The sequence below is a fragment of the Opisthocomus hoazin genome, chromosome 11 (genome assembly GCF_030867145.1).
Source record: "Opisthocomus hoazin isolate bOpiHoa1 chromosome 11, bOpiHoa1.hap1, whole genome shotgun sequence".
NCBI classification, from domain to species: Eukaryota; Metazoa; Chordata; class Aves; order Opisthocomiformes; family Opisthocomidae; genus Opisthocomus; species Opisthocomus hoazin.
Window position 1 is genome coordinate 22352537 of NC_134424.1, and position 15741 is coordinate 22368277.

Sequence of the window (15741 nt, forward strand, 5' to 3'; positions counted from 1 at the left end):
CAAATCCTTTTTGCCTCCACCACCAGCTATTATTCACTATTTAGTTCTACCTTTGTGTATCTGTCCTGCGTCCTGAATAAAGCTGTTGTGTGCATAAACTTTACTTCATTAATCAGAGATGCATTCTCGCAGCAAAATCGTGAATCAAGCTGATAGACAATCCCTTATAAAGGAGTTGGAAGGGAAGTGTGGTACGTGGGAAGAAAAATTGAATGCTAACATTAAACTCATTCCTGAAACTTCCTGTAAAATATCTCGGAAGCACAAGATTATTCGAAATATATTCTTGATAAAATTTTCTACTGCTAATTTCCTGTAAGTGCCTATGAAGCTTTTCCTTTCTATAACATGCTTTAGCATTGTTTGAAAACCTCTGCACTGCACGTTTATCAACGCTCTTAATGCAGCTAAAGTATGCATCCATCTTGCGTGTTTTAGACACCACGTGCCCACAAATTCAAGATGAGTATTTTACTTAAAACTTGTTACTGCCTTCTTGATAATGAATTGTGTTTAAACATTAGAAATATTAAATATAGTATTATAAAATATTAGAAATAATTCCCCGTGCTTTGTTGTTGAGAAAATAGAGAGATTTGGTTTGATCTCTGACCTCTAGAGTGGATGGATGGGAACAGCCGCCTTGCTGGCTGCTGCAGGTCTGCATATGCGGGCGATAGATTCCGGTGCAGTCTTCTAATCAAACTGGCAATTACATCTGAGAAGTCTGGACGACCTTTCAAAATCACTCTGTTTTCAAGAGTTCTGAAAATGATGTAACAGCTGGAATAACCTTGAATTGCGTCTCATTATCGTCTAACTAAATTTACAATTTTTTTTACACAGATTGAGAATCTCGATCCCCGAGGAATTCAGCTGTCTGCTTTATTTATGAGCGGTGTGGATATGGCGCTTTTTGCAAACGACGCGTGCGGACAGCCAATTCCGTGGGAGCACTGCTGTCCATGGATGTATTTTGATGGAAAATTATTCCAGACCAAGCTCATCAAAGCAAGCCGGGAGAAAGTTCCGCTCATTGACCTCTGTGATGGTCAGGTGTGTAGTGGCAGAGGGGTAGCAGAGCATCGAGTGTGCCAGGGTTTCGGAAGTGTTCGGTGTGGCTGGGTAGCAGTCACCTGCTGCACGTATCGCCTCTGCTAAGAAGTATTTTTCAGCTCTGTTTACTCTCCTGTCTCTTGTTGATGATGGAGATGGCATTTTGGTAGATATGGAAAAAGTAAATTGGCGTGAATTTTAATTTCATTTTTTTCTCTCTGGAAACTGAAACTTGAATGTGCTCATGATGTAATGAATGACTCTGAGTTGCAAACTGTCTCCAATCATTTGTTCAAGTACTGGCTTTTTGGGTAAAGCTAGCAAGACTGTCGCAAAGGGCTAAGCTGCAGTGGTTTTACAGTGAAGGGAAATTTGTGATTTATAACTTTTTCACTGTGAAGTCATTCTTACGGTCCTTAAGCTCAAAATCTGTTCGCGTTTCCTACAGCTGTCTTAAAATACAAATGAATTCGTTTTTTGTTGTATCCAAATCATGCAAAGTAATTATCTAACTGTAAAAACAGGAAACTGGTAAAAAACAGCAGTTTACTGAATGACCAAAACTTTTTTTTAACTTTTTGGGAGGTGTGAAGTCTTAACAAAACAGCTTTCCTCTGCTTATTTCTGACTCAAGGGAGACTGACCATAGATTAAATGTTGATGATGGCTGTGGTCCCTCTCAGGCTCGTTAGCCTCCAGGCATGCATTAGCCTGTTTACGTAGATAATGTTTTGCAGTCCAGATTTATGATGTTTATTCTGTTTAAAGTGAAGGGCTGCATTAAGTGTTCAGAAGACTATAGGCGGAGGTTTCTCCGTTCCTTTCTGGAAAACCCTTTTTAACTTGTAAACTGTTTCTGTGTTACCGACTTCTGAACTGTCTCGGTATTTAGACTCCCGTCTCGCTACCGATACGTAAAGATTTTCTTGTGAACAACTGGATTATCATTGAACTGTTAGCAGGTATGCAAGACAGATTATTGTCATTTTCTAGCTAGCTTTATGGAAGTTGTTTGCAGTAGTTTTCAACTCTTCTATTATTTTGCTTTCTTCTTTGAATTTGTTGTGTAAATGTAGCTTTATACAGTTGAAAACAGAATTTTAATGTCTCTTTGTGACCTTCTCTTTATTCATAGGCTGAGCAGGCAGCCAAGGTTGAAAAGATGCGTCAGAGCATCCTAGAAGGATTAAATTTCTCCAGGCAGAACCATCCTCTCCCTTTCCCACCGCCACCTGCCATGCCTTTCTATCCAGCTTCTATGTATCCTCGACACTTTGGGCCAGTCCCACCACCTCAGGGCAGGGGGAGAGGCTTTGCTGGTAAGTGATGGGGCGGCGGTGCGAAACATGTTGGTGTCAAGCATTATCTCGTCTTTCAAGTTCCCAAAACTATGAACTGATTTTCTTGTTCAACTTCATAGGGAAAATAAGCTAAAAGCAAGTGGTTGGCATGTGTTGGCATGTGCCAATCATTGTATTTTGTTGTCACTTTTATTAGCCATAGCCTAGCAATGTGGAATGCGTTGTATTGCTGCGTATTTCCATCAGGGTTTTTAGTAACTGTGCCAGATCAAAATATTTCTACCGCTATTATATGAAATAGAAAAAAGAGGAATGGAGCAACAGTGGATGGTATGAAAAGGCTCTTACTTGCACTGGGCATTGCTTCAAAATGTTTATATTCATAAATATTAAGAATGCCTAAATTGATGGACACAGTTTAACTGTGTTGAGGACACAGTTTAACTGTGTTGAGGACACAATTGAAGACAACCTTTCCTCCTCCCCACCCCTCTGTATTTTGCTACAGTCATTTAACAGTTGGCACCCTTAAATGTAAATACTGATACAACCCTTCCAGGCCGTATCTAGAGTCACTCCCTTTCTCAGAATCTCTCTGGTACCAAGGCCCGTAGATGTATTGATACTGGACATTGGGAGTAAGACGTTCTTGGGGTGCCACAGCTGTAGCCATCGGAGCTCTTTGCCAAAATAATTTGTCACAAGCCTTTCACTGCTCGTTATGCCGTAGAAGTCGGGATGCCCATTCCAAACCCAGGTTAAAGGCCTGCTACGTGGGCAAGAGACTCCGTGCTCGCTAAGGCAGCAGGGCATCTTTGGCCAGGGCTTCCTCAGTGGTGGTGGCTTGCTCCCGGGCAGCATCGCCCGCCAGAGCTGAGCCTGCAGAAGCGCAGCCCTCCCTGCTGACTCCGAAGGGTGGAAGGAGGCAGCAGCGTCTCTGCGAGGGGCCTTCCCAGATGCCTGAGCCCCTCACAGCTTTTCCCCTGTCTTTCTTTACCCTGGGTCTAACAGGAGTCTATGGCTTCGGAGGCCCTTATGGGGAAACAGTAGCCACAGGCGCTTACCGGGCCTTCCGGGTGGCGGCAGCGGCAGGACACTCCGGAGCCTTCTCTGGCAATGACAGCAACAGGACTAGCAAGTTTCAGGGCGGTAATTATACCCAAAACCCTTTTCTTAGAGCTTCTGGCAACGGCTTCCCTCACTTTACGGTTTGGTCTGAGGCTTTCCTGCTGACTGCCGGTCTCCCTTTCTCCCTAACTGTCTCAGCTCTCCCTCTCTAGAGCCTGCCCAGGCTGCTGTCCGCTCTGCTCTCCCAGGTCCCCCCGCAAGCCCCCTCGGCGCCAGCCTCTCACGCCTAGAAACCCTCCTCCGAACACAGGGCAGCTGTAAAACCTCACGAGACGGTCTGGCTCCCGCGCTTCAGGGTGCGAGGGCGGAAGCTGTAATCAGCTGAACTTTGCTTGAATGGATTAACGAGTTATTTCCTAAAATTCGGGGGCAGTTGAGCTTTTCTCAAAAACAACCCGACATAGAAGTGACTGACTTCAGCGTTACACAAGCGTGAGATTTACTTGCCTACCTGTGTGCCCGTTGCACTCGTCTCCGGTACGAGGCGGGACAGTGGAAACCTGTTAACTCCAGTCCCCCGCGGAGGGCAGAATTTTTCCACGTGTTTAGCTGTTCTTTCTGGCCTCTGAGCTTTTATCCTAAGAGCGAACATACCTCTAATGCTTCCTTGTGTGAATAACTTTGCTCCTGTAAACAATGTGCGTTTGAAGCTGAAAGACTTGTACGGGGAAGTATGAACCTTTTTGAATTTAATCAGTAATTTAGTTCCTAGCGTATTAACGTTTGAAGACTAATTGCGGCTGCTTAAATGCTGTGTTTTGTAACCCTTTCAGTGCTGATGGTCTTCCCAGTAACATCTGGCTCAGTTGCACTTGCCTAAATTTCCTGAAATACACGTTGTGCCCCAGTACTGATTTTTAAGGGCAAAACACAGGTATAAAGATCTGAGTAACGTGAATAGAAGATACATTTGTGTTTTAGACAATTGCAGTTTTAGCTGCTTTCTTGGTAGGGGGGAGGGTGAACCTACCTCTTACACCCAAATCAGTTTAAATGCTGTATTTTCATAACAACTTAGTGTTAGTAGTCATAATTCTGCCTAGCAAGTTGTTGATAGCAATTATAATCTCTGTGTCTTATGCTGGTATTTGGTGTTCACTAATAACTGCCTGCAAAAATTACATCTTCATTGGGATGCAGGAAAAAAAAACAATCTTCAGAGAGCTTGTAAAATTTCACTTCAGTTTCTTAATGCTTACCTAAAGTATATTTTTAATTACTGAAGTGGAAGTGCTGGTGTAAGATCATTTTTCTTTTCAGAATTCATATCTATTTTTAAAAAGGGGGGGGAAGGAAAGATTCTTGGGGTTGCAATGCTTCTGAAAGACCGCAAAATGAGAAGCAGTCTCCCAGTATCAAGAGAGGAAACTGTATATGTGATAAAATCTGGGCAAACGAGTTTTCCATTCATTTGTCACTTTAATTTTACGATTGTGAAGATCAAGGTTTGGTTTTGCTTTTATGTGCAGGAGTCCAACCTATTCCTTCTCAGGGAGGGAAACTTGAAATTGCCGGCACTGTAGTCGGCCATTGGGCTGGAAGCAGACGTGGACGAGGGGGTAGAGGGCCATTCCCTCTGCAGGTCGTTTCTGTGGGAGGACCAGCGAGAGGGTAAGTGCAGTCTTGTGGAACGTATTTGTTGTGTGTGATTGAATTACTGGGGAACACGGTAAAACGGGGAGAAGCTGGAGGCGTTAGAAATTGTGTACAGCACGTCTTGGGATACACTAGGTAAATTGTACCCACAGAGTATTCAAGAAAAGCATTGACATTCATCTTAAGATTGTATTTAATCAGTTATTCAGATGAGTATAAGCATTTTTATGTGCAAATAAAATTCATACTCTGAATCTGATATGTAGATAGATGGATATATCCACACACACACACTGGATTGTTTCGCGTGAGGAAATGACTTGGGGGCTTTCTCTTATGTGAAATCAATAAATGCATTATACCCAGTCAAAACTATCACAGCACTCAATTACTTTCTTTGACATAGTAGAACATTTATTAAGAAGTATGATAAAATTTTTAATAACTTCATTATGTAATTCTTCTGTGAAGCAGAAAACACCTGAAGGACATTTCTAGGTTTAATAGTTCTCTGCTACAGTCACGATGGGCGATGTGTTTAAAAGAATATTAATTTCTTCAGCTCTTCCATTTCATCTCACTGCAGCTGAAATTACAGGTGCATAACATTTCTGAAAAAGAAATGCTTTGTTACAAAAAAATGTCTAGTCCTTTACTTTTAAGATCATATTTTTTCCATAGGCTTAATTGTTCTGTGCCTTACACAGCTGTCTATCGTCTTTATCTAAGATTGGATCTGTTGCAGGAGACAATCCCAAAGCAATGTGATGTAGATGTATATAATGTCTGTCTTTAACTGTATTAAAGGAATGGAATAAAGTAGGTACATTTATGCTGTCTTGAGCCAGGAAGCAGTCTGAAAGAAGTCTAAACTGCATTAATTCCCCTCTATCCACTAATTTAATCGAATGTGCACTGTCAAGCATAGTTGCTAAAGTCAGTGAGAGCTGGTCCGACAGCTGTCTTGTTGGACCAAGTGAAGAAATGGTTGGATCTGAAGCCCCAGGAGAATGGGGCTGGGGGAGATGCGAGAGCTGCTGGTGTGGGGACAGGGAGAGGTGAGAACAGCAGAAACAAAGATTAGAAAGTCCAGCAGCAGGAAACAGCACGGGTGTGAGAGCAGAGCCAGCGCTTGAAGGGGAGCGAATTTAGGTAGGAACATTTTGTTCTCCAGAGTGAGATTCAGTTGCCAAAACCTGAACGTTTAGTGCTCTTGTAGATGCTTCAGACAGCTGTCAGCCAGCCTGCAGGCTAGCGGGGTCCGTGCAGTGCTCTGGCAGAGCAGCAGCTGGACGCCAGAGGAGTAAGCCAAGGTGTGTGATGAGGCGCTGGGCTCCTTGGGCTGCTTTAATCTTACTCCTCAGTTTCAGTGGACAAAATAACATTTTTCATTATTTAAATGAGGTTAGTGCGTGGTTACAAGTTCTGCTGTTCGTGGATCCTCATGAAAAACAGAATCTGGCTTACTGCAGAGCTTGTTAGTTCTCTGCAGTTCAGTGCCCTTGACTGCAGTACTGTTTGTGGAGAACCTCCGGGCAGTGGACAGTGTCGTGCTCAGAGATGCTGTCTGACTGAGGCACCCGGAGTGATGAGCTGGAGACACCTTCAGGCTCAGGTCTGGCTTACATTTGGACGGGCTGTTGACTTCCCTCGCAGGGTAGCAGTTCCTCCATTTTCTGAAGAAGCACACACATGAATTTATGCAAAACATCAGTAGCCAGGAGCTAACACTGGCAATCCTGAACTGAGCCCTCCTTACCCAGGAAGCTGTCAAGTCACTGAGAGGGTGTTATTGCTCTTCTGAGTACCTTTATGACAGAAGTACTGTTCTCCAATAGTAGCTTTTGAGTTAGGAGATAAAATATCAGGTGTTTTATTTCTGTCAGAGGTACTAGCTTTGGGCAGTTAGGTTTGAGTGCAAGCTGTTACCTCAAAAAGACAGGAAAACCATCAGATCATAACTGGCGTTAAATTCTTTACGTGTAGAGTTACTGGCATTAGTCAAAGACAGAAGAACTACTGCCGGCAGCTGGTCTGTTTGTTGTGTCAGTTGGTACTAAAAATAAGACCTAGCAGGAAAACACGCTAATGCTGGTGTTCTGTCTGATGACAGGTATTTTAAAGATGGGGTCCTTGCTGGCAGCTGCTGTTTTGTACTGAAGAACACTACTAGGAAACTGCACAGTACATTGTCTGCAGTTTATCACCTAGGCCTACACGCTTCATTTTTGTTATCCGTTTCGGCAGAGGGGATCATGGCAGGCTTGTTTACACCATTGTCTCATGCCTCTCTGCAACGCTGAACTCGGATGTTCTTATTGTGTAAAATTATACTGGCTGCTTTGTATTGGCTTCGATCCATCAATATATTTAGTGCGGTTTTTCTGAGTAGGAACAATCTTACTCAGCTCCCTGAAGGGTATGCTTTCACCTTGTAAAACAAAAATTAGCAAATGGGGTAGGTAAGCCCTGTGAAAATCTTTGACAAGAATACAGTGAGTGTTACTTAAATACAAAACCCGACTCTTTCCTCTTTTTTATTCTTTGTTGTTTTTTTTGAATCCCACTGTTTCATTTCTTACGGCTCAGTGTAGGCATTTGCAGTGTGCTAGAGGCTGGCATGGCACAGAGGAGTGTTTCTCCACTGAGCTGGTTCCGTGTGACTTGGTTTTTGCAGCAGAGGAGGCCGAGGCATGACGGAAAAGCTTGGCTCCTCGTCGGGCGGTGTTTGTGCAGCTGACGGGGAGCCCGCTGGCCTGGGGGAATGGTCAGGTCTGTGGGAGATGAGATGTGCTGGGGCTGCAGCTGTGCTGGTTGCCCGAGTGGCAAACGGGGTAGGTGGGGACCGGGCCGGCTGCGGGCACGGAGCTGGCAGCGTCCGGCTGCTCTGTGCCAGCCTCGGAGCGGCCGCCCTCGGTGCGGGCGGGGGATTTGAGGGACAAGCAGAGCAATCGCGGGTTTCTGATAGAGAAAGCAAAACGAATGTTTGGGCGAGAAGCAGTCTGGGACATGATGATAGGAGTTTCTGCAGTTGATGGCATTAAAGTAGTTTTAGCCGAGGGAAGGTTTGTTTTGACCTGAGCTAATCTTTATTGAATCAAATGAAAAAGCCACCACCTGACGTGTCCTGGTTGGAAGCCTCTGTGTGAAAGCATCCAAACTGGATAAATTGCTACGTGTCAGATGTGGCCAAAGCCTCCTTTTTTCCTCTCAGGTTCTTAGATAATTTTGTATTCTCCCATAAAAACTGAAGCAATTCTGTATTTTGCCTTTCTTTCTTTGATCTGATTCCTTCTGTCTAGCGTGTTTATATGTGGGGAGTGTTATTAAATGGGAGAAGTGGCCTGATGAATGGTTCAGCTTGCTTGCATGTTTTTTTAAGGTGAAAGTATTTTGAGCTCTGTTTTTAAAGCGCTGTAAGGATAATTTGACACTTTGAAAATGTTTCTGCAAAGCTTGAAAGTGCTCAATCATTGTTCTCTAGAAGTGAAATATAGAAATAGTCATTTTATTGCTGCGAAAGCAAAAGGTTTGTTAGGTTTCATACACTAACAGACAGTAGAACCCTGTAATTCTGAATTACTTACTCGTATTGCTTCTGTAAAGAAATGTGTTAGTCACTAGACAGTAAAGCTAGGAAAAAAATCTTCCAGCGAAACAAAATTGAAAGTAATTTTAAGCAAAGCTTACATGTACTTTTCTTTCTTCCTTTTCCTTGAAACCTACAGGCGTCCTAGAGGAGTTATTTCCACTCCAGTGATAAGAACTTTTGGAAGAGGCGGAAGGTACTATGGGAGAGGTTATAAAAGCCAGGGAGCAATTCAGGTAATACAGCCATGTGCCTGACTTCAAAACGCTCTGGTTTACAGGCTGGTGTGGTATGGACTTCCAGACCAGCTACTATTGACAAGCCCAACTGTAAAAGATAAGAGTGTTTCTTAGCGTGATGCTGCCTACGTGTTGAAGCTGTAGCTGCGCAGCCAGTGGTGGATGGCAGGGGCTAGTGTTTTGTCTCAGTTACAAGCAAACTCTGGTTATAAAGACAGACACGGAAAAATGTATTTTGGATATGAAGGCTGGGCCTGCACAGCTCTGACCAGCCGTGGGAGTAGAAGAAAGTCTAGGAAAGTGGGAGAAATACAAAGCTGAAACAAATTAGCTGTTTCTGTTCCCACCCCCACTCTTTCCCTGTTTCTTTTTTGGGACCACGGTCCAATCTCATGCAGTAAAATCAGCAGCAGGAGAAGGATCTTTGTTGCTGCATGGCTCCAAATATGAGAACTTACTCGAAACTTTTAGGAAATACCAGGCCAGCCTTTGCCCCCGTGAGCACACAGTGTCGTGGTTGGTGACAGTGTGTGAAGCGCCTGTGGGCCGTGGGGTTTGTGTTTTCCACGGATCCTTGAAATACAGCTGAAGCAGAGTGCTGGCAGTATTAGATGCCCCTTGCTTCAGCGTTACGTTTTCCTCCCTTTTCCGGTGTTCTTGCTGCTATGCAGTTTGGAATGTTGATGCAAGTCCCAGTGGTAATGGAGGAGTGGGTGGTAAATAAGTAGAAAACTTTCACAATAAATCTATGATATGGATCAGCTATTTGTCCTGGAGACATCAGTTTAGAATAGTAGGGGGGTGTTTGCCCGTATCAGGCAGTAAGAGAAGGGATGTTCTCCAGTGGATAATGAAGCAACTACTAACTTCAAGGAAAACTTGCTGTGTTCTAGGTGTGAAAATTCAAATACTTTGTTGTTAAATTTCTGTGTATACAGGTTATATATGTCTACAAATGTACCTGTGTATTTAAAGCTTTACATCTTTAAATAGAAGAGAAACCACTATGTTAATTATATAGTGTCTAATTGCCAGGTACTTTAACCTATGAAATAAGAGAGCCCTGAGAAGCAGCACACAAATATTTTGGGCTTACTACAGGTTTACCTATGTAAATATAGTTGCGATAGTAGCTGTAGGTGGGTGACAGATCCTGCTGACAGTCAGCAAGTTTGGGTGTTCACATTTTTATTGATGATACATAATTTGGATGGTAAATACTTGTGATCACAAGGCTCTTGGTCTAAAATAATTAAAATGCACGTGCCAGGGAGCACTTGGGAAGCTTAACACATAATAAGTAGATTCTGGTACCCAGTTAAGACGAACTGGTAGCTGTGTGCTTCCCCGTGCCGTGAGCCCGGGCAGGTCAGGAGAGAGCGGCTGTGCAGGGCCGGATGCAGCCACGCGTGCCCACGCCGAGCGAGAGCCTCCGCGCCGCGGCCTCGTCGATACGCAGCGGGAGGCGATAGGAGCACAGGTTGGAGAATCAGGCTGAAGTACGTGATTTGGTTGTGTCAAACGTGAGACACGCCTGTTATTTTACAAGATGAGACCTTCTGCTCTTGATCTGGAAAGAAACAAATGCATGTATTGAATCTAAAACTTAGCACTTAGTAAAGCCCGTCAAGAAGTACGTTTGCAGATGTGATAAATATTCATTGTACTCCGATGCCAGTCGGATACGTGTGCAATGCTACTGCAGAATTTTTTGTGATTTTTCTGGACAACAAGGTTTGTGATCCTGATGCGAGAGAACAACAGTTCTTACTGACCTGCAAAATCTTTCAGCAGTTGAGAAGAGTACTAGCCATGCTGTTTCTAGTGTGTCACAACTAAGATTATGACACGGTGGCACTGTTCGCTGTTGCTTGAGGTGTGTAAGATGTCCGCATCTTAAGTCATTTCTTAGTACTTTGTTAACAGCGTGACAGACAAGTAGGTTCCTTCTCAGCAACCCAGCCTACTCACTGTGTGTTGTTTAGAGCCCATAATTGTTCTAGAACGCTAAGATTCATTGTCGCAGATACTTAAAAACTAAATATACGTTCTAATGCTGCATAAATCTGGTTTTTATTGCTATACTCAGTCTTGTAAGATTCTAGTATATGCTTTTCTTGTGATGCCACTTTCCTGAGCTCAGAAGCATATAGACTAGTGTAGGTAATACTGCATGGTACTTCTGCACCTCCTCAGAAACTGTCTGCAGAATGTTTTGGTTTGTATTTGGATAACGCGTGAGCATCCCATTAAATCCTAACGTGTATGAACCAAGAAGCAGAGTTCAGCTGTGTATTGGTTCTCAGCTGCCGTGTTTCCAGACGTTTGCGTAGCTCTTAGGTTGCGAAAGAACTGAAGCACCCGCGTTAGAAAGGGCGTTTTGCCCCAGGAGCATCGGCAGGCGTGGCTGGAAGGCGCTCGGGGGTCCTGAGAACGTTTTCCCGTCTGTGCTGTGCTGGTGCTCTTCTTTGCCGCTCCTGGTCCCGGCAGTGCGTGGCGCTGGGGTTGGCTTGCGATTCTGCCGCACACTGCATGCTGCCTGTTAATAGTGTCTTTGTAACAGGTTGTAAACGTATGGCAGTGGCTCTTCAGTAATTTTCTTCTTTTCTTAAAAACTAGGGCAAACCTCCTTACGCTGCTTCAGCAGAAGAAGTAGCCAAAGAACTTAAGTCAAAATCAGAGGAATCTAAATCCTCAATTGTGTCTTCAGATGGATCCCTGGCTGAAAATGGAGTTGTGAATGAGGAAAAACCAGCTTCCCAGATGAATGGGAACACAGGAGACATCAGGGCTTCCAATCAGTCTGAAAGTGCCTTGAGTAATGACTCTAAAATGTGCAATACAAATCCTCACTTAAATGCACTAAATGCAGACAGTGTTTGCCATAAAGATGATACTCTTGAGGCCACTGTCTTAAAAAAAGAAGAGTAAACTTATTTTTTATAGAGGGTGAAGGATGTTGGGAAGGGTCAGGATTAGGAATATCTGGAAAGAAAGAGAGCCTACAGTTACGTACATTTTTTCCTTTCCGTAAGAGAAAAATGAGGACTTTGGAAATTCGGATCCCTCTTTGATGTCAGAGATTTAAACAACACATTTTTAGTTTTAACCAGTTGTAGTCAAAATGCTACAATAAAACAAAAAAAAAAAAGAAAGAGAATGAAGAGCATTTGACTCCCGCACTTAAAATGAAGTATACATGAAGTTTAAACTGGTTATGACAAAAGCTTGTAGTTTTGTTTTTTGAAATATAAAGAAAACAAATTTTGGCAGTCTTTAAGTATATATAGCTTAAAATATAATTTTTAGTACTTGGCACCATATGTATGCCATTATATTTGATTTTGCATTACTGTGTCACAATAAAGCTTTCTTTAAGGCTTTGATTTCATGATTATGGGGGGAAAAAGGCACAACCACAGTTTTTTCTTTCTTAAATTTCATCACCGTTGATGTGGTTCTTTTGTGTTAAAATGTGCAAACTATCGAAACGAAAAATTATAGAGTAATATTGCAGTTCTGCTGAGTTTAAATATACATCATACATACTTTACAAGCAAGTTACATGGAGATAAACTTGAAATCATAGAAGATGCAAATGACCTTTCAAAACAAACACAATGTGTTCTGAAACTTTTTGTGACTAATACCATGCATCCGTGATCAATGAACTATGTGGTTTTGAATCAGACGTAGACCATTAGTACTACTATTTGAGCTAAACTTCTGCATGGTTCATAATTTTTAAAGTGTGTAGTTAATATTATGCATGTTATTGTCCTCTTTCTTCCATTCTTACAAGTACTGTGCCCATTTGCAAAACAAAAAGCTAATAATCAGTAATAGTCCTATAAAAGATGTTAACTATGTTTAGTCATTGACTGATCTTGCTCTAACCTTAAAATTTTGTGATTATTGACCTCTGTTGCATTTATTCTAAAACTTAAAAAAAAAAAATTATCTAGCCGTTTTGAATATCAACGTTACCCTGGTGTACTCATTGCTGTATGCATTATTGTTCTCTGTTGCTGTTTTATGCCTTCATATTAGCAGATATGAAATTCTGTGAAAAACAAAAAAAAAAAAAGCTTTGATCTTCAAAAAAAAAAAAAGTACCCCCCTTCTGTAGCAGGAAACAAATGGCTTGTTCTTGAGAACTTTCCCATCAAGAATTTAGTATAAGCAAATATACCTGTATCATTTTGATGTTTTTGTTAGTGTTTCCAAACTTAATGTACTTCAAAATCAGAATCATTTCTTTATATTCGTTTTCATATAATTCTCCTGATGCTCTTCATCACACATTAGTGATCAGAAATGAGGTGTAATTCCCCATTCCCTGCCCGCAAGAGCTAAGTAGGTATCTTAATGTAAGTTGAAGGGAGTTCTGCCCCAACTCATGGATTGTGCAAGAATGAACTACTGTTGGGTTTGGTTGGTTGTCGATGGATTGTGGTGTGGTGTATTTGAAGGCTATTGAATGCAACTTACAGTGCTTAATAAAAATCTTTATTCTTTTAGTATAAAATACTGTATGCCTTTTTTGTCAAATATTTTTTTAATTCACACGTTGTAAATAAAAAGTTTTCCTATGCCCGAACGAAGTGGTTGAGTTAGCAGACTGCGTGCTGTCCTCCCCCGAGACGGAGAAGGGCAGCGCAGCCTTCGCCCGCTGCCGGGGGACGCAGGGCTCGGTCCCTGGGATTTTGTCCACGTTTCAGTGCCAGACGGTCAGTGGGACGCAGGTCAGACAGCAGCGGTTGTTCAGAGAAGCAGCGTGCGTTCGTGGGCAGCCAAAGCGTGGCCGAAACGAGGACGTGCAAGTGCAGCAAGTCGAGTAGGTCGCTGGCCCAGAAGCGAGGTGCTGCATTGACTTTTTCCAGAAATCATGGTGAAAAAGCTTGGCTTGCAGGACGTATGTGTGCTTGACCCGGAGCGAGTATTTTCTCCGTGGCCCGGTGAAACCCCTGCGGCTGGCGCAGGGGGCCGAGACCCGGCTGCTTGGCAGCAGCAGCGGTGGGGACATCCCACCCACACCGGAGCTCCCTGGTTGGGAACACCGGTGCCAAGCCCCGAACCAGCACCCGGTTTGCTTTTTGTGCCCTGCGCAGTGGGTCCGTGCGGCTCGGCGACGGAGAACCGAGGGGGAACCGAGCCGCGGTCTGCGGACCTGCACCGCTCGGGTGCCTCTGCCCGCCTGCCCGGAGGAGCTGCCGGCGGAAACGAGGGCCCTCTCCAGTTAACCCAGTCCTCTTCCAAAGGGCTAAACCGGCTCTGGAATGGGTGATCCGATGGGATGGCCGGGTGCTGCCTGGGCTTGCTCTGAAGAACGCCTCGCACGGGTGAGTTTACGCATCAGCAGGTAGGTTGTTACATGGACCTTTTTAATGAGCTAATTAAGATAGCTACTGTTTTTCAATAACCTGTTACTGATGTGGAGATGGGTCGCCTGTACCTCCTGTAACGATGCCGTGGGCTGCTGTCGGCCCACAGCTCGGCCCGGGGCGGGGAGGCGTTGGATGCTGCTGGCTTGGGTTTTGCCGGTGTCCCCTCCCGCCGCGCTCGTCCCCGCGGTGCGGGTGCTGGCTGCAGGGGCAGAGGGGTGCTGGGCTGCTCCCGTGCTGCCCCGATGGCTACTTGTGCCCGGAGAGGGGTCTCAGGCGCCAGGCGTGGGGCTGAGGCCAGCTCCTCCAGCCCCTCAGCTCCTTCAGCACCTTGGCTCCTCCAGCCCCTCGGCTCCTTCAGCCCCTTAAGCTCCCTCAGCTCCTTCAGCTTCTCCAGCTCCTTGGCTTCTCCGGCCCCTTTAGCTCCCTCAGCTCCTTCAGCTTCTCCAGCTCCTCGGCTTCTCCAGCCCCCCTTCAGCTCCTCCAGCTCCTTGGCTTCTCCAGCCCCTTTAGCTCCCTCAGCTCCTTTAGCTTCTCCAGCTCCTCGGCTTCTCCAGCCTCTTAAGCTCCCTCAGCTCCTTCAGCTTCTCCAGCTCCTCGGCTTCTCCAGTCCCCCTTCAGCTCCTTCAGCCCCTCAGCCCCGTATCTGGCCTCAGCCCCGCAGCAGGTCCTGGCGTCTCAGCACCCCTCTGTGGGTGTAGGTGGCCGAGGGTGGGGGGGCTCGTCGTTCTTTGTGAAGGCTCCATGAGAAGAAAGACTTTATTTCTAAAGTGGAAGCGATACGAACACAGGTGATGGCTCTTGGACCTCTTGGCTTAGGTAGAATAGAACAGTTGGAAGGGACCTACAACGACCATCCAGCCCAACACCTGAGCATTTCAGGGCTGACCCAAAGTTAAAGCAAATTATGAAGGGCATTGTCCAAACACCTCTTAAATACTGACAGGCTTGGGGCATCGACCACCTCGCCGAGAAGCCCGTGCCAGGGTCTGACCACCCTCTCAGTAGAGAAATGCTTCCTCTGTGCCCAATATCTCGCTGTCCATCTACAAGACGTGAGTTAAACTGGGAGAACTGGCCGCCTGGGTGGGGATGCGTGAACTCCATCCGTCCCATAGCGATGGGCTTCGCTGTTGGCTGAGGGCAGAGCCCCGCTCGCTTGCACGTAACCGCATCATCAGTGCTAATTGTTCAGCTGTGTGGTTAACGAGCAATGACGATCTGCGGGTGCCACAATCCCTCAGCGCGTTTTCTACCTCCGGTTTTCAGTGAGTCGGTAAAGGCAGGCAGGTGGGTAACTGCTGACCGTGGAGATGATTCGGGGGCTGGGGGGAGCCCAGCGTGCTCATCCCGGAGCCATCGTGGTTCTTGGTCCTCACATTTGTGCTACGGAGGGAGGAAAACTGGGATGCATTAGGAGTGTGGCCAGCAGGTCGAGGGAGGTTCTC

At 44.9% G+C, this 15741-nt stretch overlaps 1 protein-coding gene across 3 annotated transcripts in view; it reads left to right on the plus strand.

Annotated features, from left to right (window-relative positions):
• The window catches only part of FAM120A (family with sequence similarity 120 member A), a 56483-nt gene extending 43046 nt beyond the window's left edge, over window positions 1-13437 (plus strand). For 2 of the 3 annotated variants that reach the window (XM_075433005.1, XM_075433007.1), the window contains exons 13-18: window positions 847-1056; window positions 2192-2375; window positions 3369-3506; window positions 4955-5096; window positions 8810-8906; window positions 11529-13437. In XM_075433005.1, the coding sequence (XP_075289120.1) occupies window positions 847-1056; window positions 2192-2375; window positions 3369-3506; window positions 4955-5096; window positions 8810-8906; window positions 11529-11840 (1083 nt within the window). In that variant the 3' untranslated portion in view covers window positions 11841-13437. The remainder of the gene's footprint in view (window positions 1-846; window positions 1057-2191; window positions 2376-3368; window positions 3507-4954; window positions 5097-8809; window positions 8907-11528) is intronic. The other variant, XM_075433006.1, reaches the window with a different exon arrangement.
• The last annotated feature ends 2304 nt before the right edge of the window (window positions 13438-15741 follow it).